General features: G+C 39.8%; 1 protein-coding gene across 2 annotated transcripts in view; it reads right to left on the bottom strand.

Moving 5' to 3' along the window:
- Positions 1-6,620, bottom strand: part of TMEM170B (transmembrane protein 170B) — a 30,579-nt gene extending 23,959 nt beyond the window's left edge. For both annotated transcript variants that reach the window (XM_027602817.1, XM_027602818.1), the window contains exon 1: positions 6,283-6,620. In XM_027602817.1, coding sequence (XP_027458618.1) covers positions 6,283-6,601 — 319 coding nt within the window. In that variant the 5' untranslated portion in view covers positions 6,602-6,620. The remainder of the gene's footprint in view (positions 1-6,282) is intronic.
- Positions 6,621-25,746: the final 19,126 nt, after the last annotated feature.

Raw genomic sequence — 25,746 nt, 5'->3', positions numbered from 1 at the left:
ATTACAGTCAGTATAATATCTTCTAGGTCCATCCGTGTTGTCACAAATGGCAAGATCTCATCCTTTTTTTTATGGCTAATATTACATTGTACATATATAACACATCTCTATTCATTCATCAATCTATTGTAAATAATGCTGCAATAACAATAGGGCTGCATGTATCTTTTGGAATTAAGTGTTTTCATTTTCTTTGGGTAAATACCCAGCAGTAGAATCACTAGATCATATGGTATTTCTATTTTTATTTTTTGAGGAAGCTTCATACTGTTTTCCACAGTGGCTGCACCAGTTTGCATCACTGCCAACAGTGCATGGGGTTCCTTTTTATTCACATCTTCACCAACGCTTATTATTTCTTGTGGTTTTGAATCTAGCCAGTCTGACAGATATAGGTGATATGTCATTGTAGTTTTGACTCACATTTCCTTGCTGATGAGTGATGTTACGTATCTTCTCATGTGTCTGTTGGCCATCCATAGGTGTTTCTTGGGAAACCGTCTATTTAGGTCCTCTGCCCATTTTTTAATTGGATTATTCTTTGTGTGTGTGTGTGTGTTATTTACATTCCTTAGATATTTTGGATATTAATCCCTTATCAGATATATCATTTGCAAATATCTTCTCCCACTCAATAGGTTGCCTTTGCGTTTTGTTGATGGGATTCCTTCCCTGCACAGAAGCTTTTTATTTTGCTCTAGTCCCAACAGTTTAATTTTGCTTTTGTTTCCCCTGCCCAAGGAGACAAATCTAGAAAAATGCTGCTATGGCCAATGTCAAAAAGATTACTGCCTCTGTCTTCTCCAGGCGTTTTGCAGTTTACATCTAACTATTCTTAAGCCCAACTTCCTTCCCTGGTTTCAGTGCCTCCTCCCCATCCCTGACTCACCCTTCCTCTTCTGTTTAGGCTTCCCTTCTACAAGACAAACACCTCTAGTTATTTTAACTTCTCTTCATGAATTACCTTACTTTTCTGGTCGTTCCTTTCAATCACCAAAAGAAACAAAGGTAAGTTTATATTAAGAGTCTATTAGAGCATCAAAATTACAGCTTACACAGTCCTAAGACTTATCCAGAAATTGCTTTAGGTTTAAGAAATGTCAGCTAGACCTCAGACTTGCTATTGCCAGAGGATATGGATGAATCATATGGATGCATGATTCAAAGATAACGAGATGGGGATTAATAAAAACCTGTAGATGACAATTCTGGTTTTAGAAAAACTACCGTAGCTTCATTCTCAGTAAGATATACAGGCAAAACTTCCATAAAGTGAAAGCCTATATAGAGTACAAATCATACCAGCACTAGTTAGTTGGCTCTGTACCACAAAAGAGTAAGAAATTTTTCACCTGTATTTCAAAAAAACCTCCTATAATAGAGGAGGTTTAGAAAGGTTAGAAAGAACTTAACCTACTGGGAAGCTGGGAAGCAGGGTACCCCAGAAAGCTGCACACTTGCTTGGGAGCATACTGAAGGAAGGTGCTGGCTCTCCCAGTGTGAGGGTGGACAATTCCAACTATGTACAGTGGATGCAAACTTCCCCTCACCTTTTTTTTTTTTTTTTGCTGACAATCAACACTAACACTAAAGTAGCTTAGCAACTATAAAGTCTAAAAAGGAACTATAATAGTGTGTGTATAACATAAAAATAAGCACATATATATTTTATACACACACAGACATCTGACCTTCATTCACGTTTGAATTCCCAGCTTCTCAATGTCTATACCAACAGTCAAGAGGGGCACTTGCCCCACATTTGCGACTGACACTGAGAAAGGAGATGAGCCTGAGGCCATCCTGTGCCTTTCCTTCCCAAGGACCAATTACCCCTTCCCGAGTACCAGCCTCACTCCTGTGTTTACCCACAGGTTTAAGGATCCTGCCTTTGTCTAAGTAAAAAATTCTTCTCTAAATTCTTTGCAACCAAATTTGGGTCAGAACACAAAATTGGGAGCCAAAGTAGTTGAAGAAAATAAAAGTAAAGCAAAGGAATATATTTCACTGTAGATTTTTTTTAAGTCAAATTACCCATAAAACTGAAAGAGTACACGCATACTGACTGTAATTTGAGATTGGGGGAGGGGGGTTTAGAACACATGGAGAGAAAGAAAAACTATTTCAAAAAGAAAGGAAGGCATTTATCTCTACTTTAGTAAGCTGAAGAAGCGTATAACCTATACACCGTGAGTAATTTTGGAATCCTGTGAATTACACACTTTGGGCAGTAAAGATACAGAAGAGAACTTTAGCAATGGTGGTTAACCGAAGAGATAGAATCTCCAGGTACTAATCTGTTCTATACGGAATCCCTATACTACTGTCTTCAGGAAGGAGAAAAAATAAATAGCAGACCAAACTTGGTAGGATTTCTAAAACTACATATATAATAAATATGGATCACTAACTTTTACACAGGCAATGGCAAATTAAAATTTGGGGAAAGAATTATTATTCAATAATATCTTACATTTTCCAGTATCTTTTGTTTGCTGGACAAAAATTAGCTCCACTCACACGTTCTTAGGCTCATTGGGGCAAATAATGCTAGGCTATTCTTAAGTATCTTAAGATTTATCACCAGACATGCCTGAGTTAAGAATCTATGTGGAATAAAATGAAAGGCACAGAACTAAGCATCAGTCAACATCATCTCTAGGCCTGCCTCTGTCACTGAGTAACTGATCCCAGCCATGTTACTTTAATGAGTGACACATCAATATTTCTAAAATGAAGGAGTCAAACTATATAACTTCTAGTTCTAAACCCCGTCCTAATTTCTAGTTCTTATTTTTACTTTTTTGAAAATATATTTCTATCAAAGTAATACATACACAAGGCTGTTTCCTAAAGGTCAGTGTCTAAGGGGAAAAAAAAAAAGTCAATATAAAAACTTCCCTGCTTCACCTTTGTTTGGGATAAAATACAAAGAAAAGAATAAGTAACACCTGTTATTTATGTTAGTGTAAAGAAAAAATAGAGATGAGAATACTTTCTCCTTTTGTTTAATTAACCAGAGTTCCTATTAACCAGATTTCTGCAAATCTTTCACACAGTCATTTCTTAAGTCCAAATTAGTTTGGTTCTACACTATGCTCCTTTCTACCTGTTTCATTTCTAAGTTTATCATGATGACAAACATGTCTTCTGAGTTAATGTGTTATCATAATCTGGAAAAAGGTAATAATTTTTCACTTATTAGCTATCAGAGCTGAGCAAGTTATTTTTAGCTTCAATGTCTGAATCCATAAAGATAAACAATAATCTCTCTTAACATTATTGAAAAGATTAAATACATGAAGGCACAGTAACTAACACAGAAAAGTGCATTTAATAAGCATTTGTGTAGTTTAAAGGTATGACATCTATCCATAAAAGTTGCTTAAACAACTCATTCCCTAGGTAACAGCATATTCAATCCAACAGAGGTACCTGGCACCTAATGCAACTAGAACGTTTAATGCGAATGTTCAGTATTATTTCAGAAATAAACACGTACTGAGTATTTATATGTGCCAGGTAGAATAATGCCAGAATTCCAGAATTCCATGATTTTGACAATGACCCACCCTCCAAAAGCTCAGTCTAGAAGAGACAAATAATTATGTCATTAAACAATATAATAATAAAAGCATGTACATGGAGCAGAAGTAGCAGGGTGAGGCAAGTAACTCCTTCTGCCTAAAGAAAGGACGAGAAGAAGCAGGTGGCAAAGGGGAAAGGGTACTTGGCGGGCAAAGACAGGGGTTGAAAGCCTCACTCGGCCATTTACTAGCGATAGGATTTGGGGCAACTGACTTTGCCTCTCTTCTCTGCAATTCTACTTTGGAAAGTTATTCTTAAGATTAGAAATAATATATGCAAAATGCCTGAACATAGCAGGCGCTCACGAAGTAAGTGGCGGTAGTCTTGTTTTAGGAGGGGTGTGTTTGTTTTGAATAGACCAAATTCTAAATGGCACTGTGGCAAGCATCTCTTGACTAACGGCCAAGCTACATATGGGATCACTAAGGTCACCAGCACGAGAAGGCCACAATGAACCACATCACATCAAATGTTACCACTTCCAGAACCCACTTTTTTAGAAGTGAGGTGATTCCTAACATGTGGTACACTCCCCTGCTGGTGAAGCATATTTCTAACCTACATCTTCCTCCTTTTCTACCCTGAAAACAGAATTTTGCATATTCAGGCTCATTATTTCCTAGAAGCGGTCCCCATGTTCCTTGTCCCACTTGAGGGACTAGCTTTGGATGGTCAGCATATCCTTTACGAAATGGCAAAGTCTGATAAACGACTGACGATTATTAAGATTATATTAAGAGATAATGAGAGCGAACCCTGGGTTGAAACCACTATTATCAACCTACTGATTGACTCACAGAACTGGAAGCCACTATAATGATTAGAATCCTAAAGTAAATATTTTAGAAATATTGTTAAATCTAGCCAAGTGTAAGTACATTTACACCACTTTATGGCTCCCCAAACTAATTTTCTCTAAATAAATGATGAGCTAAGCCAGTCCTTAACAAATACAAATATATATTAAGTTCTTACTTTTCACTTCACTCCTACAAACACTATTGATACAACATTTGAAATATGAATAGTGGATAAATACAAGCAAAGCCAGAAGTAAAATAACGTAGGCTATCTCCAAATTCAAGTGAATCATGAAACGGTCTTCATGTCAATGCATTTTTTTTAGAAATAAAAACATGTCCCTGACCCTCAACCATCAATGTAAGGTCAATTTGCTCCAAGTTAAATAACCACAGATTAAAAGTGAGGACACCACAAATCAATCCAGAATCTATGTTAATTTTATAGTTGCCACATTCAAGAAAATCAGTGTCTTTAAAGTCATTCTGTGGTAGAAAATTCCATAAAATTGGGGCGCCTGGGTGGCTCAGTCCTTAAGCGTCGGCCTTCGGCTCAGGTCATGATCCTTGGGTCCTGGGATCGAGCCCCACATTGGGTTCCCTGCTCTGCAGGAAGCTTGCTTCTCCCTCTCCCCCTCCCCCTGCTTGTGTTCCCTCTCTCGCTGTATCTCTGTCAAATAAAAAATCTTAAAAAAAATTCCATAAAATTTTTCTCTACAGATATCTGAACTCCATATCCAGATTTTATAATATATACATGTTACTATATTATAAATATTATATATTTATCATATATGTAATACACATGTGTATGTAATCTGTCAGGTTATATTTGTAAAATACTCTTCACACTTAACCAGTTTGACACAATGTATTTTAAATGTTCCTACCAAAATTAGCTTTATACGTTTGCAAGAATTAAAATCCTGTGTATGTTAAGTTTTTTCCCTGAGAAGCAGAGATTGACTCACCAAATTGCAATTGAATCTTTCTTCTAACCACTAATCTTTAGAGAGTATTTTTTAATTTCAGAAGTCAAAGTATAAGAATTTCCACATTAACATAGAAGTTTCTTCACAAACCAAACCTACAAATTCGATAAAAAATGAGTATTACTGCTCACTTTTACAACTAAAATTGAGGTTAATTATTATAATGTAGTTAAGTCCAATTCCCTCTTGACAGCCTTGACGAAGAAAGGAAATGCAAAAAAAAAAAAAAAAAATCAAATGTCACAGAGGCGGCAGCTTGAGGCTAGAGGGAGAGACAGACAGACAAAAGGAAATAAGACACAGAAAATATATGGTTAAAGCTGAAATGCTTAGAATGCACTAGATCTTGGCCCAAGCCCCTGACCCACTATAACCTACTTCATTAGTCATCTAGAGCAACAATTTAACAGGTGAAGCAAACTAATCATTGTAAACAGAGAATTTAAGTCCTGCATTCGGTTTGAGATTTGCCAGAAAGAAAAGGATTTAAGCAGCAAGAAGCAGGGTGTGTGTGCGTGTCTGTGTGTGTGCGCGATTGGCGGGGGGGAGGTAAACCAACGCTAACTGTGCCCCAGTCTCAGCACTAACGCTATTCGGCACGTACTACACAAGGCACCGCCGTCGGGAGCCCTCCCCGCGCCAGGCAGGAGGCGGGGGTCGTGGGTTCTCCACCCGCGATCAGGACCCTCGGAGCGCCTGGGGAGTGGGTCGGGCGTCGGCGCCCGGGGGACCCGCGCGGAATGCACCCAGTTAACACCTTCCTGGCCAGGACCTGGGACCACCAGCCGGCCAGCGGGGCGCGCACGGGGTGGGACGGCAGGAGCACGGCCCCTCCTCTGGAGGGAGAAAGGAGGCAGGGGGAGGCACCGCATCCCCGTCCCCACCCCGGGCGCATCAATTACCCGTGAGGTTCCTCAGCACCGTCCCGTGGGCCCAGAGGCTCAGGACCTGCTGCACCGACAGGTTGATCATGGAGTGGTCGCCCCCCTCCGCCTTCATCTTCCCCGGGGGGCGCCCGCCGCCCTCTCCTCGGGCGCCGGGTGGCGGCGGCGGCTGCGAGGCTCCGGGGGCGGCGGCGGGTGCACGGCTCCTCCAGGCCGCCGCCGCCGCCGGGGAAGGCTGCGGGACGCCGGGCCGGGCGCTGCTGCTGCCGCCGACGGGCCTCCGGGGGGGGCAGCTCAGCGCGTCTCCCAGGCAGCCCCCTCCCCGCCGGGGAGACATTGAGGACGGCGGACGGGGGAGGGGTGGGGGCCGGGCGCTCTCCCTGCGCGGCCCCCGAGTAAGGACTCGGGGAGGAGGAGGCCGCTGCTGCTCCCTCTCAGGGGCAGCCCCGCGCCGCGGGGGCCGGGCACGCGACGAGGCCGAGGTCACGCAGGGAGGCCCCGGGTGATGGGCAGACGGCAGGTGCAGCCCCCGACGGGGCCCAGCTCATCGCCGCCCGAGGACGAGGAAACCCGGGACCCGGAGGAGGCTGCGGCAGCGGCCGCAGCGGCACCTGCCGCCAGCCTGCCCACCCTCCGGCCGCCGACACTCGAGGAACCGCCCCCTCCACCCGCGGCCGCCGGCGGGCCGCTAGTGCGCGCGCGCACGGGTCCCCACCTCCCCCGTCGTCCCCGGAGCCGCTGCGCATGCTCACTCTCCCCTTCCCCGCGACCCGCCGCCCTCCGACAGCCTGCCGGCCCCCAAAGCCCTCCTCCTTCCCCTCCCCGCGCGCGCGAGCTCGCGTGGCTGACGGCACCGAGCGTCGGCCCGCAGTGGGGCGGAGGGAGACGGGGCCTACGTCACTAGCGCCACCGCCCGGCCCCGCTGCTGATTGGGTGCCCCAACAGAGCCACCTCCACTCCCTCCCCGCCCCCAGACCCCGGGCGCGCGCCTGGTGGTGAGAGCTGGAGTCTTGCCCCGGGCGGAGCCGGGGACGGAGATGCTTGGAGCCCTCGCGTGACGGGCAGCCCTGACCCATCTTGTGGGGAGCGGGGGGTGCTCAAGCACGTGTGATGGATTCTGTGGCATTACAGATTTTTGGCCTCAAAATGCTTTTGATAAAGATGTTTCCGTGTAAGATTTTTTTTAAGGGCTTAAATATCTCAACATTTTGTATGTATTAGTTTGCGGTGTTTTTTTTTTTTAAGTGAGTCAGCTGATCTGGCTAGGTCACTACCTGCAGAATATATTTTTAAGCCGCTGAAACAGAAATAGACCCGCTTTAGCATTCATCCAGTCCTTCCCGCTTCAAGAACTTTGGCCTCCCGTGGCTCTAGCATCGGAAATCAACTATTGACACAGGGATCGGCAGGTGTCCTGAACGCCATCCCCCGGTCTAGCTCTCTCTTCGTTGCAATATTCTTTTTATCCAAATTGTGAAAACCTCCGTTATTTTTTTTTCCCCCACGACTGAAACTATGTTAAACTAAACAGTATTAGCCCGAGGAGCTCTCTAAATTACAACTACAGCAAATTAAACTCCTCCTTGAAGCATGAAACCTTTTAACTTGAAAAATAAAAACTAATTTTTTTTTTAAGATTTTATTTATTTGACAGAGAGAGAGCGCAAGTAGGCAGAGCAGCAGGCAGAGGGAGAGGGAGAAGTAGGCTCCCGCTGAGCAGGGAGCCCGATGTGGGGCTCGATCCCAGGACCCTGGGATCATGACCCGAGCCGAAGGCAGACGCTCAACGACTGAGCCACCCAGGCGCCCCTCCAGCCTTTTTCAACCCCTCTGCCTTCTGGAAAAGAAAATCTACAAAGAAAAGTTAAGAAGTTCATGTTTTAGCTAAATCACCAAGTATATTTGGCCAAAGCACAGAAGGATTGAATCACCTGTAAAACAGTGGTCTTGGTGACCACTTTAAAAATAATTTTATATGTATGTAATTGTCTGTTGTATATATGTATGTGTATCTGTTTGATATCACAACAAGGGAGAGGGCAATTTTTTCCTCATTAATAGGAATTGAGCCAAAACTCATAATGTAGAGTTCATCTTTTTCCTACAGTTTAGAAGTATTAGATCTTAAAGATTATACACTATCAGACTTAAAAGAGGCTTTAATATTTTTCTAATTCATTTTATTTTACAGGTAGAAAACTAATTCTGCAGAATTAAGTGATTGGACAGAGGTGACACCACTTGAGAGCCCAGTTTCTGAATTACTAGTCTATGAATTCTTTCTTGCAAATAACACTATCTTTCTCACCTCACTAATTAACTCCATAATTTAAGGTTCTGAATGGGGAAGTGCAGGTTACCTAATGACAGCATTAAGAGATTTAGCATTATTTGGTTAGTAGTATTAGAGAACGTGAGCACATCCGATGAAGGGTTTATAGCAACAGCTCCGTTAAACTCTCACATCAGGAACTTTTAGTCAGTTTACATGGAATCAGTTGGGGTTCTTCTGGTTACACACACTATTATTTAAACCTGGTAGCATACATTTAAAACATTCAGGGCTTGGGGCAGTGCCAATACATGATATTCAATAAATATTAGCTGAATGAATAATTGAATGAACTTCATAGAAAAGTTGGCATTTTTCTTGTCTCGCATAATTTTTTAAAACTAAAGCTAAGCAATTTCAGGAAATGAGAAAGTAAGACACAGCAATGAAGCCTCAAGTTGATCTGCACTTTAATAACCCGACAATTTTTCCCCCTCCTTTTCAGTTCAACTTAATAAGCATTTTTTGGCACCTACTATCCCTAATATTCTATGTTAGGCATCATCACTAGAATTTGAAGATGAATAAGGTCCCTACTCTCTAGGCTAATGCATTGCATTTAATTTGTCTTTGCCTTGATAAAGCTAAAGATACTCAGTGTGTGGAAGCCTATATTCTTAAGAGAACTGAACATTTTCCCAATAGCCAGAGTTATAGAACTCCAAACTGAGTTAATGCAAATAGAAGCTGCATGCATAACTTCTTTCCTTGCAGATTTTTGATATTGAATTAATGTAGCAATCAAGGAATGGCTTAGTCACACTGCAGAAGTCAGGGAATGCCTCAGATGAATCCTAGAGGTGTCTTTCAATCTTGTGCTGTTGTGCCCAATTCACAAACAGTTCCTGGTTTATTTTTTACTTGCAAGTGGGGGACATCCACAACTCTTAGGCATCCTATTAATTGCCCAGAGAGGGCCCAGAAGAAAGCTTTCAAAATCAATTGAAATATAAAGTGATATTGATCCTTTGAGAAAAACATTAACTATTGAGAATTTTTTTCCCTTCACATTATTATCTTTTCTTGCTCTACAGGACTACAACGTAGAGTCACCTTGTTTAGGCAATCTAATTTCATCTTCTTGCACATTTCAGTGGTTCCAAACCCTGAGTGGTGGAGTAGGTTTAATAGACTGATTATCTGAAAAATATGGTTTGAACACTGGCTCCAACACTCACTAGCTTTAAAATGGGAATAATAACATTATCTCTCTCTTCAAATTTTTGGTGTCATTTAAAAAGAGTAATAATGAATGCAAGCTCCTTCATCATGTCAGGCCTTGTGTCAAATACTATAGATTTAATTTTCACAAGGATGAGTTAAAATTTCACACACTATTAAACTATTTTGTTTTCAAAATCCATACACAAAGCTGTCCAAAATGTCTTTGTACACACACACACACACACACACACACACACACACACACACACACACACAGCGAGAGCACTGTTGGTTGTTTTCTGAAGAAAATAAGACTCAGTTGGAAGAAATGACAGAAGTAAGAAGAAGAAGGAGTCATATATATTATTCTAAGATGGCTATGGCCCTGAAATTTATATGTTGCAATGTTTCTCAGAACACCTATCACAGTTGAGAGACATTTCCATCACAGTAAATCAGAGAAACATTGCAGGTAGAGAGAGTACAGAGTATTTCCTTCTCTAAAAGCCACAATCCTAAAAACAATGTTTCAAAATGACATTGTGGAAATTCACATCCTAAATGTAGTCTACCTACTACAATTAGAATCATTCCACTTGGCCTACCTTGGGAATTTAAAAAGCTGAAATTTCTGGGACCAGGAAATACAAGGTGTGTCCTGTTGTATCTCCCCAGTAAGATACGGCACACTTAAGATGCCAAGCTACCATTACGGAGCTGCCCAGAAAAGGAAGAGCTTCTCCACGTTGGCAATGGGATATGACGTCCATCCACAGTCATGAAGGGTTAGGGGCATGTTTGAGATGGAAGGACAGATAGATGCCTCCAGCTCCATTTTCCACCTCATTTTTGTGCCCTCTCTCCACCTGTGTATTCAAACCACCTTGTTTATTATCCCAAGTCTTAAAAAGAGAGAATACATAACGATACTTGGACTCTAAAAATTCATACTTTGAAGCCTAAATGTGAGCATAAGAACACTGCTAAAATCACATGCACACAAAATCCTGCATTTACAACATACAAGACTCAGTTTTCACCCTAAAAACCAGTGTCTACAAATTACCCTGCATTCACCCTGGTCATATTATACTTGGAAGGCCAAATATAATACATAAAATAGTCTGTTCACTGAACAGCACCTGTAGATTTGTGATACCTAATCTACACTGCATTCAGTTGTTAAATTATTTCACTGTTGAGCTAAACATCAGCAAACCTTGTATGCCAAGAACAAAATGGTGAAAATGGTATTTCATCGTATTTTAATTAACGTTTTTCTGATTGTGAGTGAGGTTACACATTTTTTCATCATGTGTATAGGAACATTTGGATTACCTTTTCTAGGGACTTTTACCCATTTTTCTTTTGGGTATTTTATCTTTTAAAAATTACATATAAGAGCTTTTAGATATTTAACAAATGCAGCATTTGTGATATGCATTGCATTTATCTTTTTCATAAGGTTTGTCCATTGCCTTTTAATTTTTTTTTAAAGATTTTATTTATTTATTTGAGAGAGAGAATGAGAGAGAGCACGAGAGGGAAGAGGGTCAGAGGGAGAGGCAGACTCCCCGCTGAGCAGGGACCCCGATGCGGGACTCGATCCCGGGACTCCAGGATCATGACCTGAGCCGAAGGCAGTCGCTTAACCAACTGAGCCACCCAGGCGCCCCATTGCCTTTTAATTTTAATAAAATCCTTTTGTCATACAGAAATTTCTGATATTTACGTTGTCAGGCTTTCCTTTTATGGCATCTGAGTCTTCAGCCATGCTTTAGAAAGTCTTCCTCTCTCTCAGATTTGATTTTTTTTAATTTTTTTTCAGATTTGATTTTTAAAGTCTCTTATAAGTTTTCTAAATAGTTTATGAGTGTTTTTGTTTACAACTTTGGTCCACTTGGAATTTTTTTAATGTAAGCAGTTTGGTAGAGATCCAATTTTTTTTCCAGATGGCCACTCAGTTGTCCCAAAACATTTATTGAATAATCCATCATTTTCCCACCTAAATGCCTAAAATATCTAAGCACCTAAAATGCCAGCTATTTCATGTTCAAAATTCTTTATATACTTGGATACTTTGTATAATACTTGGATACTTTATATACTTGGATCTATTTTCAGGCTTTCATTTCTGTTCCATCTATCTGTCTGTTCATGTGTCAGTATTACACTATCTTTATTTTAACCGTAGAATATGCTTTAATATTTAAATTCCCCCTTGTTTGTTCTTCATTTTCAATTTTTTTTCAGATTAATCTTGAATGGGTATTATCCTAGAGGAACTTTAAAATCAGCTTAATTCTAAAAACATTGTTGGTTATATTTTTAGTGAAATCATGTTAAATTTATAAATAAATTTAGGGGAAATTGAGAAATCTTCCTCTCTTATTTTAAGAATTTTGATTTTGAAAAGTTGGTGAATATGTCTGTTTAACATCTGTAGATATGACCATGTGATTCTTCCTTTGGTTCTCCATACATGGTGAATTATATTAATATATTTCCTAATGCATTCTCTTTGAATACTTAAAATAATGCCACTTGGTCATGATCTCTTATTCTTTTAATATGCTACTCAATTTTGTATCTTAATTTTTTTAAAGATTTTATTTATTTATTTGTCAGAGAGAGAACAATCAGGGGGAGTGGCAGGCAGAGGGAGAAGCAGGTTCCTTGCTGAGCAAGGAGCCCGATGCGGGGCTCAATCCCACAACCCTGTAATCATGACCTGAGCTGAAGGCGGATGCTTAACCAACTGAGTCACCCAGGCGTCCTTGTATCTTAATTTTTTATTAGAATTGTGCCATTGAGGGCGCCTGGCTGGCTCAGTCAGTATACCATGTGACTCTTGATTACGGGGTTGTAAGTTCAAGTCCCACATTGGGTGTAGAGATTACTTAAAAATAAAATCTTCAAAGAAGGCGGCGGGCGCCTGGGTTGCTCCATCGGTTAGACATCCAACTGTTGATTTTGGTTCAGGTCATGATCTCAGGATCATGAGATCAAGCCCCACATCGGGCTCCGCACCAGGTGTGGAGTTTAAGATTCTCTTCCTCTCCCTCTGCTACTCAACCCCCACTCCTGTGCTCTTTCTCTCTCTCTCTCTAAAAAATTAAAAAATAAAAAAACTTTAAAAATTGGAAAAAAAAGAATTGTGCCATTAATATTACAAGTGAGATTGATCTGCAGTTCTCTGTTTAGAGACATGTTTAATTTAGGGTTTTTTTCCTAATTAATTTTGTTTTGGCTTTATATAAAATAATTAGAAGCTGTCCTTATTTGGGTATCTCTCGTCCTTAAATGTTTGGAGGACTTCAACTGTAAAACTGCTGTTGATGCTTTGGGGAAGCAGTTCTTTGTCAACTTTTTCTATTTAATATTTTTTTCCCTGTGGCAATCAATCCATTTGGATATATTTTTCTCTTCTTGATTCCTTCTTATAATTTTTTATCATTCTGACCTATTTTTAGCTCTCTGACACCATTTTAAAAAATAATTTTCATTGTTAACCAATGCCTCCTGTAATTCTTTTAACTTCTCCAACACATTGCTTATTTTTTTAATTTACACATTCCCTTGTTTTATCTTAATTATATTTGCTGATCATTTTATATTTCTCCCAATTTACTAGGTCTTAAAGATATTTATCAGTTCTCCATGTGTCTATATATTCATTCACTTTTTTTACTTTTATCATTATCAGTTTTCTTCTGCTTTCCTTTGTATTGTTTTGTTATTTTCTATGAATTTTACATTAGCTGTTCTTGTTTCTTAATAAGTACATAAGCTTGAGTGTTCACTGAGTGCTACTTCAGTTCTATACTAGAGCTTTTGAGACATAGTGTTCCATTAACATTTTCTGTTATTACCTTCCAGAAATTCTGCCATTATAGTTTTGATTTCTACTTTAAAATTATTTCAAAGAGATAATTTAATTTTTGACTTTTGGGGGAGGAGGTTTTATATGTATTAGCCATTCATAATGCAATTACAGTCTGGCCAAAGAATGTTATCTATACGGTTTCTACTTTGGGAGATTTATTAACATTTTCTTTGTGGCCCAGTATATGGTTTATTTTGGTAAGTGAGTATGCACAAAAAAAGGTGTGTTCTATTTTTATGAAATAGTGTAGTATCCATGAATAAGATCTACCATATTTACTGTGTTACTAATAGTCTTCCAAATCTTACTTATTTTTACCTGCTAGATCTCCATAGGCTGTACATTAGGTTTCACTAGCCCATGCTACGCAACAAAGAAACTCAAATTTTCATTGGTTTAAACAACACATCTCATTTCTTGCTTCTGGTGCACAAGGACTGCTGATCAGTTGCTGTTCCCCTGCTATCTGTTTGCTTTGGCTCAGGCCAGCTCCAGGTCCTTTCATTTCAGATGCCGGGCTGGAGGAGAAGCCACTTTCTGGGTTCATGCTGTTCTCATGGTCTAGGGCAGGAAGTAGGGTCACAGAGAAGGCTCTGGCCTTGCCTGCAAATTTCAAGAGGACTCCAAAAACTCTGTAATCAAGATGAATGTTCTTGTGCAATAGTTTAAAAAAATCAATATTAATAAAAAATCTACAATGAACAAAATACCAAAAGTTTTAAATAAAAACAGAATCTGACCCTGCACTTACATAATACTACCTCACCCGCCTCACCCCCGATCCCAGGGCTGGCAGGAGGAACAAGAGAGGCAGGGCCAAACTAAGCAGGTGCATTTAAAGTTTATGAACAGATATGGTCCATGTCACATAGACTCACATTCTTTTGGCCAAAGCAGTTGCATAGTTAAAACCAAAATGAATAGGAAAAAGAAGTATATTCCACCTACAAGGAAGGAGGGGAAGGATGGGTGCATGGAGGCAAGCAATAATTTGAACAAATAATACAGTCCAAAACAGGCTGAGTGAAGTCAGTCTCCTACAAATAATATATGTGTTAGGGTGGCCAGTGACATGGGCAGCAAAGAATTGCACCAAGAGTAGAGCAATAAGCAAGACAGAGTTTATTCACTCTCCAAGGGAGGAGAGGGGCCAGACATTAAAAGAGGTGTCAGCCCCAAGTTTCTGCAAGGGAATTTAAGGATGTGAGAGGGTTGCAGCTGTGTCCATGGGGGAGGGTGTGTGGGGAGGTCAACCCTTGGCCAGGTAGAGCAGGAGGTGACAGGTTTCACAAAGGGCTTTGTCCAGGGCTTGTCCAGAATGTGGGTTGTGGACCAGCTAGAGAAGAATACGTTTGGTAGTTGTGGTCTATTTTCTGAGAATGTGAGGCACCATGACCTAGAAAAACAAAGAGTTAGGGCCAAGTACAGACCCCTGTGAGATTTGTCTGTAAGCTTGGCTTAGGGGGGCAGGGGGACTTTGAATAGAACCCTTTCAATATGTCTGCCTATTTCTCCTATTTTTGTAGTTTGGGCTTTATGAATTTTGATTCTATATTTTTCAGTGAACAGATTTTCAAGTATGTTAGGGTTTTAATTATTTTATTTTTGTGAAACCTAATGAAGGTAAACCTCACTAAAATGGAATCCGGAGGTTGGATGACAGGAGCTCTCAGGCCCTACCACTTGTTATCAGTTGCAGATCTGACAGGAAGAGACAGACCTTGCTCATAGATACTACTTTATTACTACAGCAGGAGGAAGAAAGGTTTTCCTCCCTCTCCCCCCCCCCCCCCCGCAACAACTCAGCCAATGAGAGCCGGTCACACCTCAGCCAATGAGGAGCCACTATACTTCTAACTTCCAGTTTATTCCAATAGACTTTTTGTTTGTATCAGCCTCCCAACTTCCTCCTCTCCTCTGTAAAGAGCACTCCTCTGCTTTGTTCGGTGGACTTGCCTTTGGTATTTGCCTTAGTTTGCTTGTCCAGGATTACAATTCCCTGCTATTCCCAAATAAACCCATTTTTGCTGGTAAAATAACTGGCAGTTTTATTTTTAAGGTGAACACCTTTCCATTTAAAATGTCTTCATTTGGGGTACCTGGGTGGCTCAGCCGATTAAGCATCTGCCTTTGGCTCAGGTCATGGTCCCAGGGTCCTGGGATCAAGCTCTGCATGGGGCTCTCTGCCCATGAGGAGTCAGCTTCTCCCTGCCCCTCTGCCTGATGCTCTGCCTGCTTGCTCTCTCTCTCTGTCAAATAAATAAAATCTTAAAAAATAATAATTTAAAAAAGGCTTCACTTGTATTATAGAAGCTTTTAACATTTAATTTAATCGTGTCTAATGTTAAGGTCATGACCTTAAAGGAAATGTTCTTGTTTGTATTTGCCAAACATGATTTTGTCCATTCTTTTTCAACCTTTCTGAATAACTTTGTTCTAGCGGTTCTGTGGTTAAGTTTGATTTTGTGATGAACCATTAGACTCTTTTAATAGTAAATTTTAAACCATTTCCATTCATTGATATAATAGGTATGTGGTATTAGTTGTATCATAGTTATATTATTCTTCCTATTGGTGTTGCTCTTTAAAAGAGGTATTTAATTAATATGGTTGTGTTTCCTTTATGTGTTTCTTATAATTTAAAAGAGTAGATTCTGTTTTTATTTCTTATTGTAATCTCTATCCCCATCACTAAAATAAACATCATCCTCTATTTAGAATGTGTCTCCAGACCACTCTAAACAATCCTAAAATTACTTACTTCCACTTCTCACATCTGTTTTTCCTCCTTTTCCCCATCAGATTATAGTAGATTATATATTTTTTCTACTCTTTACTTCTACTGCTAAACTACATGGGTCTAATCCTAGTTTGACTGTTTTTCCAGATGTGAACATTTAACGTTAGGCAAATTACTTAACCTGTCTAATCTCCAATTTCCTCCTATAATGGGAAATATATATACATATATTTCCACTATTCATTTATATATTACGTATTTTATTTTAACATTTCCTAGAGCTAATGTGAGGGTCATACAAGTACTCAGAATGGAGTCTGGGAGCTATAAATATTTAATTAAAGAGAGCTTTTATTATTATTTTATTTAATTATTAATGGATTTTTACAAATCTATATAAAATGCCAACTTTCTGAACAATATTTCTTCTAAAGAATATGCAAAAAGGACTTGTAAGGAATTCTCTTGATGGGCAAGCATCTACCTCTCTTTCTCCTCACCCTCTGCCCTTTTTTAAAGATTTTATTTGTTTATTTGAGAAAGAGCGTGCACGAATCAGGTGGAGGGGCAGAGGGAGAGGGAGAAGCAGACCCCCTGTTGAGCAGGGAGACTGATGTGGGGCTCGATCCCAGGAGGGGATCATGACCTGAGTTGAAGGCAGACCCTTAACTGACTGAGCCACCCAGGTGCCCCAACCCCTTTTTTAGACATAATACATCCCCATGGTTGAAAACTCTCATCATACGAAGTGTGTTAAGTGAAAAGTCTTCTTCCATCCCTGGTCCCCAACCACTTGGTACTCCTCAGGCATCCACTGGTATTAGCTCTTCTGCAGATTCTTTCTAAATCTTAGCCATTTTAGATATCATTTCAATCCCAGCTATGAAAGATGAGGAAATCTGTATGTTTAAACATTCCCTTTACCCCCTTCCCTCTCAACTTCTCTAAGCCGCACAATATTACTTCATCACTGACATTAAGAATGTCTATGGAAAATACAATAAATTCTTTAAAATCTTTTGTTGTTGCTTTTGCTTCATACTTAAATGAAAACTTGAATAAGTAAAAAAAAAATAATAAGTCACAGGGCGCCTGGGTGGCTCAGTCGTTAAGCGTCTGCCTTCGGCTCAGGTCATGATCCCAGGGTCCTGGGATCGAGTCCCGCATCGGGCTCCCTGCTCCGCGGGAAGCCTGCTTCTCCCTCTCCCACTCCCCCTGCTTGTGTTCCTGCTCTCGCTGTCTTTCTCTGTCAAATAAATAAATAAAATCTTTAAAAAAAAATAATAAGTCACAGTCCAGTTCAAGGTAGGATGGAGTAAACCCCTCACCTGGTGTCCTCTGTGGAATGCAGCTATTACACTTAGAAGGCAGGAAGAACTTTGAAAAGTAAAGAGTAGCAGATGGCTTTGAGAAGAAGATGAGAATTTGAAGTGCCACCAAACAGACAATGAGTTTCCCATGTTTTGTTCCTCCAGTATTCCCTGGCCCAGGCTCAGGACAGCACAGAACCTGTACAGGGACATACGTACCAACAGAGAGAGCCCCAGGAGAAGTCCTCTTGTGGCTTGAAGAGCAGGAAAAGGGTCCCCTAACTGCCTCACCTGATTGGATGAGACCCGCACACATTAGAGAAGGCAATCTACTTTACTTAGCCTACTGATTCAAACCTTAATCTCATCTAGAAGCACCCTCAAACAAATACCCAGGACAAGATCTGACCAAATATCTGGACATCTCATAGCTCAGTCAAGTTGATACATAAAATTAACCATCCCAAGGGTAACCTAAGAGATTCAGGAGATTTGAAGACATCTGGGTTAGGGCACTTGGGTGGCTCAGTATGTTAAGTGTCTGCCTTCGGCTCGGGTCATGATCCCGGGGTCCTGGGATCGAGTCCTACATCAGGCTCCCTGCTCAGCGGGGAATCTGCTTCTCCCTCTGCCCCTCTCCCCACCCTTCCCCCCACTTGTGCTAGCTCTCTCCCTCTCTCTCTCAAAAATAAATAAATAAGAAATCTCGAAGACATCTGGGTTATACAATATATTCAGCAGAAGGGATATTCCTCATATTATTGAAAGAAGCTCTGAAATGAAAGATGAAAGTGTTACAAACAGCTTAAAAGCTATCATTTGACTTTTTCTGTCTTCCAAGTGCTGGACTATGACCCTCACAACACTCTTTTAAGTTTCGGCTGTTATTCTACTTTTCCAATGAGTAAAGTGCAGCTCTGAGCAGCCAGTAACTTGCCAAGATCATCTAGCATAATGCCATTTAACTTCAGACCCCCAAAACCTAACTGTTACTCCCCTAAACTATCCCCTCCTTTTAGTAATATTTCTGAGACTTGAAATTTATAGAAACTATAGGAGAAGAAATTGTTGTATGATAATTGTGGAGAGATGTTAGCTGTTCACCAAATTCTCTTCTTCCCTTCCTCCTGCGCACACAGCCAGATATGTTTTCCAGCCCTCCTTGGAGTTAGGGAACAGCCAGGGAATGTGCCCACATGTGCTTTGTTCCTCTATCAGGCCTGGTGTATAAAAATCTCTCATAACAGTTCCTTTATTCTCTTTCACTTTTCTGTCCCATTGGGACGGTGATACCCAGGTAGCCTTGGAAGCCACAGGTTGAAGACATCAAAGAGGTCATCAGCCCAAGTTCCTGGAAGGGTGCATGCAACAGGGCATAGAGCACCCCTACTGACCTGGAACCTACTTTGAATTTTCTCAGTACTGAGCTATTGAATTTTGGAACTTTTGTTTCAGCAGTTTAGCTAACCTAATTAATATTCCTTCACTTTTCTGATAGGACTTCGTTCTCTTGTACTTGATGTTTTCACTGATTCTATTTCCTGGAATCTACTGGTGAATTCAATGTAATAATCAAAGCTAGGTGATCCAAATTTTCTATCAGACCCAAACAATTTGAGTGGATCTTGTTTATCACAAAATCCTTCTACCCAAGCAAAACTTTTGCAGCTAGTGAAGGCATTTCCTGGAGAAATCACCCAGACCACCTTCCTTCCCCCATTCCAACTGCCTAATTTTTTGTATCGTATACAGAATGAACATTACCTCCACCATTCCAGTCCATGTTAAATTTCCGTCCAAGTAAGTTACATAACCAATCTATCATAGATTGAAGTCAACTGGAAATATCTTGTCACAATAAAGAAAAGTAAAACTCCAAACATAATTTTTTCAGTGGCCATTTTTTATGCCATCTTAGATAATATAACTTTTTCAAGCTCAGATAGTAAATATCTGGGGTAACCGGGAATATAATGAAAACATTGGGCCCATTGTTTAAGTACAACCTTGAACTCAATAATTTTCATCATTTTTCTTTCCTTATACTTATCATATATGGTTTTTTAAAAAGAAACTGTTATTCCTATCCTTGAAGATTCAGCATTGGTTTAAGGGAGAACAGAACATATGTTAGAAATGATAAAGAAACAGGTAAAAGAGACACCTGGGTGGCTCAGTCTTTAAGCGTCTGCCTTTGGCTTAGATCATGACCCTAGGGTTCTGGGTTCGAGCCCCACATCAGGCTCCCTGCTCCGTGGGAAGCCTGCTTCTCCCTCTCCCACTCCCCCTGTTTGTCTTCCCTCTCTCGCTGTGTCTCTCCTGTCAAGTAAATAAAATCTTAAAAAAAAAAAGAACAGATAAAAAACAACCTGAGACTGAGCATACACTAACATTATATATGAAATTTACATGTGTAATATGTGCATATGAAATATACATATGTGGCATGTATTATACATGTATACGTAACATACAATCAAATTATTTATGTATATCTGTATGTATATTATTATATATGTATTGTATGTAATATGTATAGTAATATGTATAATATACATATAGGTATTACACATTACATGAATAATATGCATTATATACTTTTCTATATTACATTATATATGTGTGTACTCAGTAAAATATATTACATTACATATATAAACAGTGTAAGTGTATGTATACATACACATACATATTTCATAAATGCTGAAGGAATTATAAAAATAGGATAAATCGGAGCCCTCCTCAGAGCCAAAATCATGTGACTCAATTCCAAATTTGAGAAAAGGTTGTATCAACTAGAGCACTCAGTTCCCTCTCTTAATTTATCATTCCCAGTGACCAAAGGAATAGAAGACAGTGTCTTAAAATCAAATTGACAGATACCGATTGAGCAAGGCACTGAGTTTGGGCAACAGTTGAAGTGGCATCTCTCAGAATTAGGCCAAGGGTGCTGTATAACAAACAAGTTGCGCAATAAAATGCAATTTCCTCTCTGCAACCAGGGAACATTTCTTGCTTCTCAGAGTCTGGCTCCAAGGGAACCTCCCCTTAATTCAACCTCCTTGTATTTGTCCTGGATTTCTAAGTTCAAATAAAGTGCAGTTTAGTATTTTACTGTGAAATATGATACATAAAATACAGAAGGATGAATAAACATATTAATTTACTCCAGGGTGAGGATCAGCAGTGAAAAATTTGTGGTCCACATGTACTAAGAGGCCCATTTAAAAAGATCACATTTTAAACAGTGACTGTTTTATAAATTTTTTTTTTTTTGATCTGGAAACTCTGGGAAGTTACTTAAAGTGGGGACAAATTAAAGACCCTTTTTCCTTCTGCTTGTCGTTCTTCCTTTCTGAAAGTCTGAACATGATGCGAATAGATTATTAAGCATTTTGAAATCATTATTTATTCCTTACTAGTCTTTGTGAGCCTTTGAAAAACAAGGCCGTTTCCTTCTCATGCATACTGAGGCCTAAGAGATGAGGAAGAAAAAAAATGCATGTATTTAAATTGGTCACTTACTTTGAAATTGCTGAGCCGACCTCAATTGGAAATGTATCCTTGAAAATTTCATCATTGCTTCAGTAAGAGTAGCCAATTAAGGCTAACTATTTAAGTATCTGGGAACAAATTGCTGTATAATATATACTTTTAAAAAGTTATGTTAAAAAGTTTTCTTGGTATAAAGTCAAGCTTTTATGCCAATAAAGCTGCTTTTCTATTTGAAATTAAAGTCTTTTCTTTCACATTGGGATATTTAAGTTAACTTTAATAAATAGCAAACTTTTTTAAAAATGCCATCAATGGGGGCGCCTGGGTGGCTCAGTTGGTTAAGCTGCTGCCTTCGGCTCAGGTCATGATCCCAGAGTCCTAGGATCAAGCCCCATGTTGGGCTCCCTGATCAGTGGAGAGCCTGTTTCTCCCTCTCCCTCTGCCTGCCTCTCTGCCTACTTGTGCTCTCTCTTTCTCTGTCGGGTAAATAAATAAAATCTTAAAAAAAAAATGCCATCAATGGTACTAATGTTTATCATTTGAGAGTGGATTTGTTATTTGGAAATAGTCAGAAGTTGCTTGGTGTAATATCAGTTGAATGACCAGCCTGGGAAAATATTTCTTTTGATAAAAAATAAGGTGTAACATTTTTTCATGTGTCTGTTGGCCATTTGTATGTCTTCTTTGGAGAAATGTCTGTTTACGTCTTCTGCCCATTTCTTGATTGGATTTTTTTTTCCTTGGGTGTTGAGTATGATAAGTTCTTTATAGGTTTTGGATACTATACCTCACTTGGCATCAGGAAAATACAAATCAAAACCACAATGAGATACCACCTTACATCAGTCAGAATGGCTAAAATTAACTAGTCAGGAAGCAACAGATGTTGGCAAGGATGTGGAGAAAGGGGAACCCTCCTACACTGTTGGTGGGAATGCAAGCTGGTGCAGCCACTCTGGAAAAAGTATGGAGGTTCCTCAAAAAGTTAAAAATAGAGCTACCCTACGGCCCAACCATTGCACTACTAGGTATTTATCCAAAGGATACAAATATAGTGATTCAAAGGGCACCTGCTCCCCAATGTTTATAGCAGCAATGTCCACAATAACCAAATTATGGAAAAAGCCCAGATGTCCATTGACAGATGAATGGATAAAGATGTGGTTTATATCTATGATGGAATATTACTCAGCCATCAAAAAGAAAAATCTTGTCACTTGCCATGACGTGGATGGAACTGGAGGGTATTACGCTAAGCGAAATAAGTCAATTGGAGAAAGACAATTATCATATGATTTCACTCCTATGTGGAACTTAAGAAACAAAACAGATGATCACAGGGGAAGGGAGGGAAAAATAAAATAAGACAAATTCAAAGAGGGAGAAAAACCATAAGAGACTTAACTATAGGAAAGAAACTGAGCGTTGCTGGAGGGAGGAAGGTGGGGGGATGGGATAACTGACTGATGGGCATTAAGGAGGGCGCTAGATGTAATGAGCACTGGGTGTTATATGCAATGGATGAATAACTGAACTCTACCTCTGAAACTAATAAATAATACACTATATGTTTAAAAAATGAGGTGTAACGTAAGTGGTGAAACCTTTGTCTCCATAGTTCATAACTTGATTTGAAAGAAAATTAAGAAGTATTCAAAGTAATGGCAGCATCATTAGAATAAGAATCTAACCTTCCAGAGTGTCTTCTCTGAAGGGTAATAGAAAGATAGTAAATCTCAGAAGTATGTAGTTTATAAGACATAATGAAAGAAACTGAAGAAGACACAAATAAATGGAAAGATATTCCATGCTCATGGATTGAAAGACTATTGTTGAAATATCCATACTACCCAAAGCAATCTACAGATACAATGCTATCCTTATCAAAATTCCAATGGCATTTTTCACAGGAATAGAACAAACTACCTTAAAATTTATATGAAACCACAAAGGACTCTGAATAGCCAAAGCAATCTTGAGAAAGAACTGAGCTTGAGAAAAAACAAAGCATCACTCTCCCTGATTTCAAACTATATTACAAAGCTATAATAATCAAATGGTATGGTATTGGCATAGAAATAGACACACAGATCGATGAAACAGAATAGAGAGCCCAGAAATAAATCCACCCATATGTGGTCAATTAGAAGAGCCAAGAGCATACAATGGGGAAAGGACAGTCTCTTTAATAAATGGTGCCAGGAAAACTGGACAGCCTCATGCAAAGGAATGAAACTGAATCACTACATCTGCAATAACATTGCCCAGTCCACGTCCTTATTGCTTCATGGAAGGATTACTCCAGCAATGCCCTAGTTAGCTTGCCAGACTCCAGTCTCCACCCTTCCAATGCATCTTTCTTGACCTTTGCCAACTAGTCTTCCCCAACCCCAATTTTCATCCTGTTTTTTTCTCTGCTGAGCAATTCCCAATGTTCCTTATGTTTAAACTCCTCTGACTTCTCTTTATCCACCATGCTCACCCAGTGTTGTTTCCCATGGCTTCCAACATTCACTTATGCTCTGGTGAGATTAACTGCTTCTCTGCAAAACTGAGTGTATTCTCATCTCCACACTTTGGCTTATGTTGTCCATGTGGCAATTTATCCTTTCAAATCCTGTCTTCTCCTTCTAGCCCCAAATCAAATCCCTGCTTTGTCGAACATACTGGATTTTTGAAACTTGGTTTCGAATGTACTCTCTGACAGAGATACAGACTGTTCTCTCTCTCTCTCTCTCTCTCTCTGTCCTCTGTAACTTAGCTTCTGTGTTTACTTTTTCCATTTCTCTCTTGCCTGTCTCAAAACTTGTAAAAATCAGTATATGTTTTTCACTCTACACTGTTTTATTACTGGTGCTTTATATTTCTTCCCATCTACTTTTTTTTAAGATTTTTTAAAATTTATTCATTTGAGAGAGAGAGACTGAGAGAGCACAAGCAGGGGGAGAGGGAGAGGGAGAAGCAGGCTCCCCACTGAGCTGGGAGCCCAATGTGGGGCTTGATTCCAGGACCCTGAGATCATGACCTGATCCAGAGGCAGACGCTTAACCATCTGAGCCACCCAGGTGCCCCTCTCCCCAACTCTTTTATAAGACATAGGAGGGCAAAGTCCACATCTCACGGGGGGCTTCTATAACACATACCACCTACACAAGGCTATTTATTGATAAATAATGCTTGCTTGATTAATGTACTTAAAGTTTCACAATAGTTTGAGAGTGCAGAGAAACTAAGTTTTGAAAACCTAGTATGTTCTGCAAACCACTTTTCTAAGCCAATAATTTTTCACCCAAGGTGGACAGAGTCTGCAACATGAATTATAAAGATAATTTTCTAAATCATGTGAGGAAAAATTATCAGGACATTTTAGAGTTGTGCTAATTCTCTACTCTCTTTCCTTTTCTAGATGTAGCCTTAAAACTACACTAACCAGTAAAAATTATATTGGTAAGGTGATCCCAGGCTGTAAGAGAACCTCTTGGAAGCCAGTCATCATGTGAGAGGTCTAACTATCCTGAGTCCACACAGCTGTGAGGAAGCAACAAAAAGAAAAACAAATTATATTGGGAATACTGGAAACATCTTTATTTAGCAAGGTGAGTGAATGTCACTTTTTTTTTGCCTTAGTCACTAAAAATATGACATGTAAATCTGAATTTCACCCAGGGCAAAATTTCTGAAAACAGAATTTACTGACATTCAGAAACCAAAGAAAACAGGTGCTTCATTGTCAAAGTATTAAAATTATTGACTACGTTGGAAATACTAGTAATATTAGGCAAATAAAACTTGATTTCCTTTCTAGGAATAACACAAAAGGATTTAAATTAAAAACTCATCTGAAGGAGTCACTGAATATCAAATCCTGCACATTTTCTGACAACCTACTCTCCCACCTCTGGAAAATATAGATAAAAGATTGACATTGAAGCTGCAAAAGAGCAGAGGTGATCTGAGTGACTCCATACTCTTACTTCTCTTATACTCTATACATCTTAGTGAGTTAGCAGAGGGCATATGAGTAATGTGTGAGTGGGCAACATGTAAGTAGTGAGTGGGGGTATATATGTAATGAATGGGCACAGGGCATATAAGTAGTGAGTAGCAGGGGGCATATACGCACTGAGTGAGTGGGGAGCAGTGTAAGTAGTGAGTGAGCATCAGGCAATGTAAAGCTAACATGGACCCTTAGATTGAGGAAACAGAGAAGGACCCTCTTCCATGGGCAAAGCCAAAGAATATACTGATCATGAATAGGGTTAGTTGTTTATAGGAGAAAACCTCCTATAAGCCATGTTTATTTTTGCATTATTGGGACCTTTTTAACAGAAACTCAGTTTGACCCAAAAAACAGAGAAGCTGGGAGTTGGGTTTTGCGATGATTGAGGGGTTTCACAGCACCCAAAGGCAGGAATGCAACTGGCCTTCTGGAAGGAAGTGAAACCAGCGACTGAGAGCTGACAGAATCCAGGAAGTGCTCTTGGTCCTTATCTGCTTCTCCTTTGTGCATTTCCTCCTGCTTCCTTCCCTCTAAAGACTGCCTTTGTCTGGTCCT

Source organism: Zalophus californianus, chromosome 7 (assembly GCF_009762305.2).
Source record: "Zalophus californianus isolate mZalCal1 chromosome 7, mZalCal1.pri.v2, whole genome shotgun sequence".
In the NCBI taxonomy this organism is placed as follows: Eukaryota; Metazoa; Chordata; class Mammalia; order Carnivora; family Otariidae; genus Zalophus; species Zalophus californianus.
The sequence above is the reverse complement of the archived record's forward strand: the minus strand, read 5'-3'. Positions and strand labels throughout refer to the sequence as shown.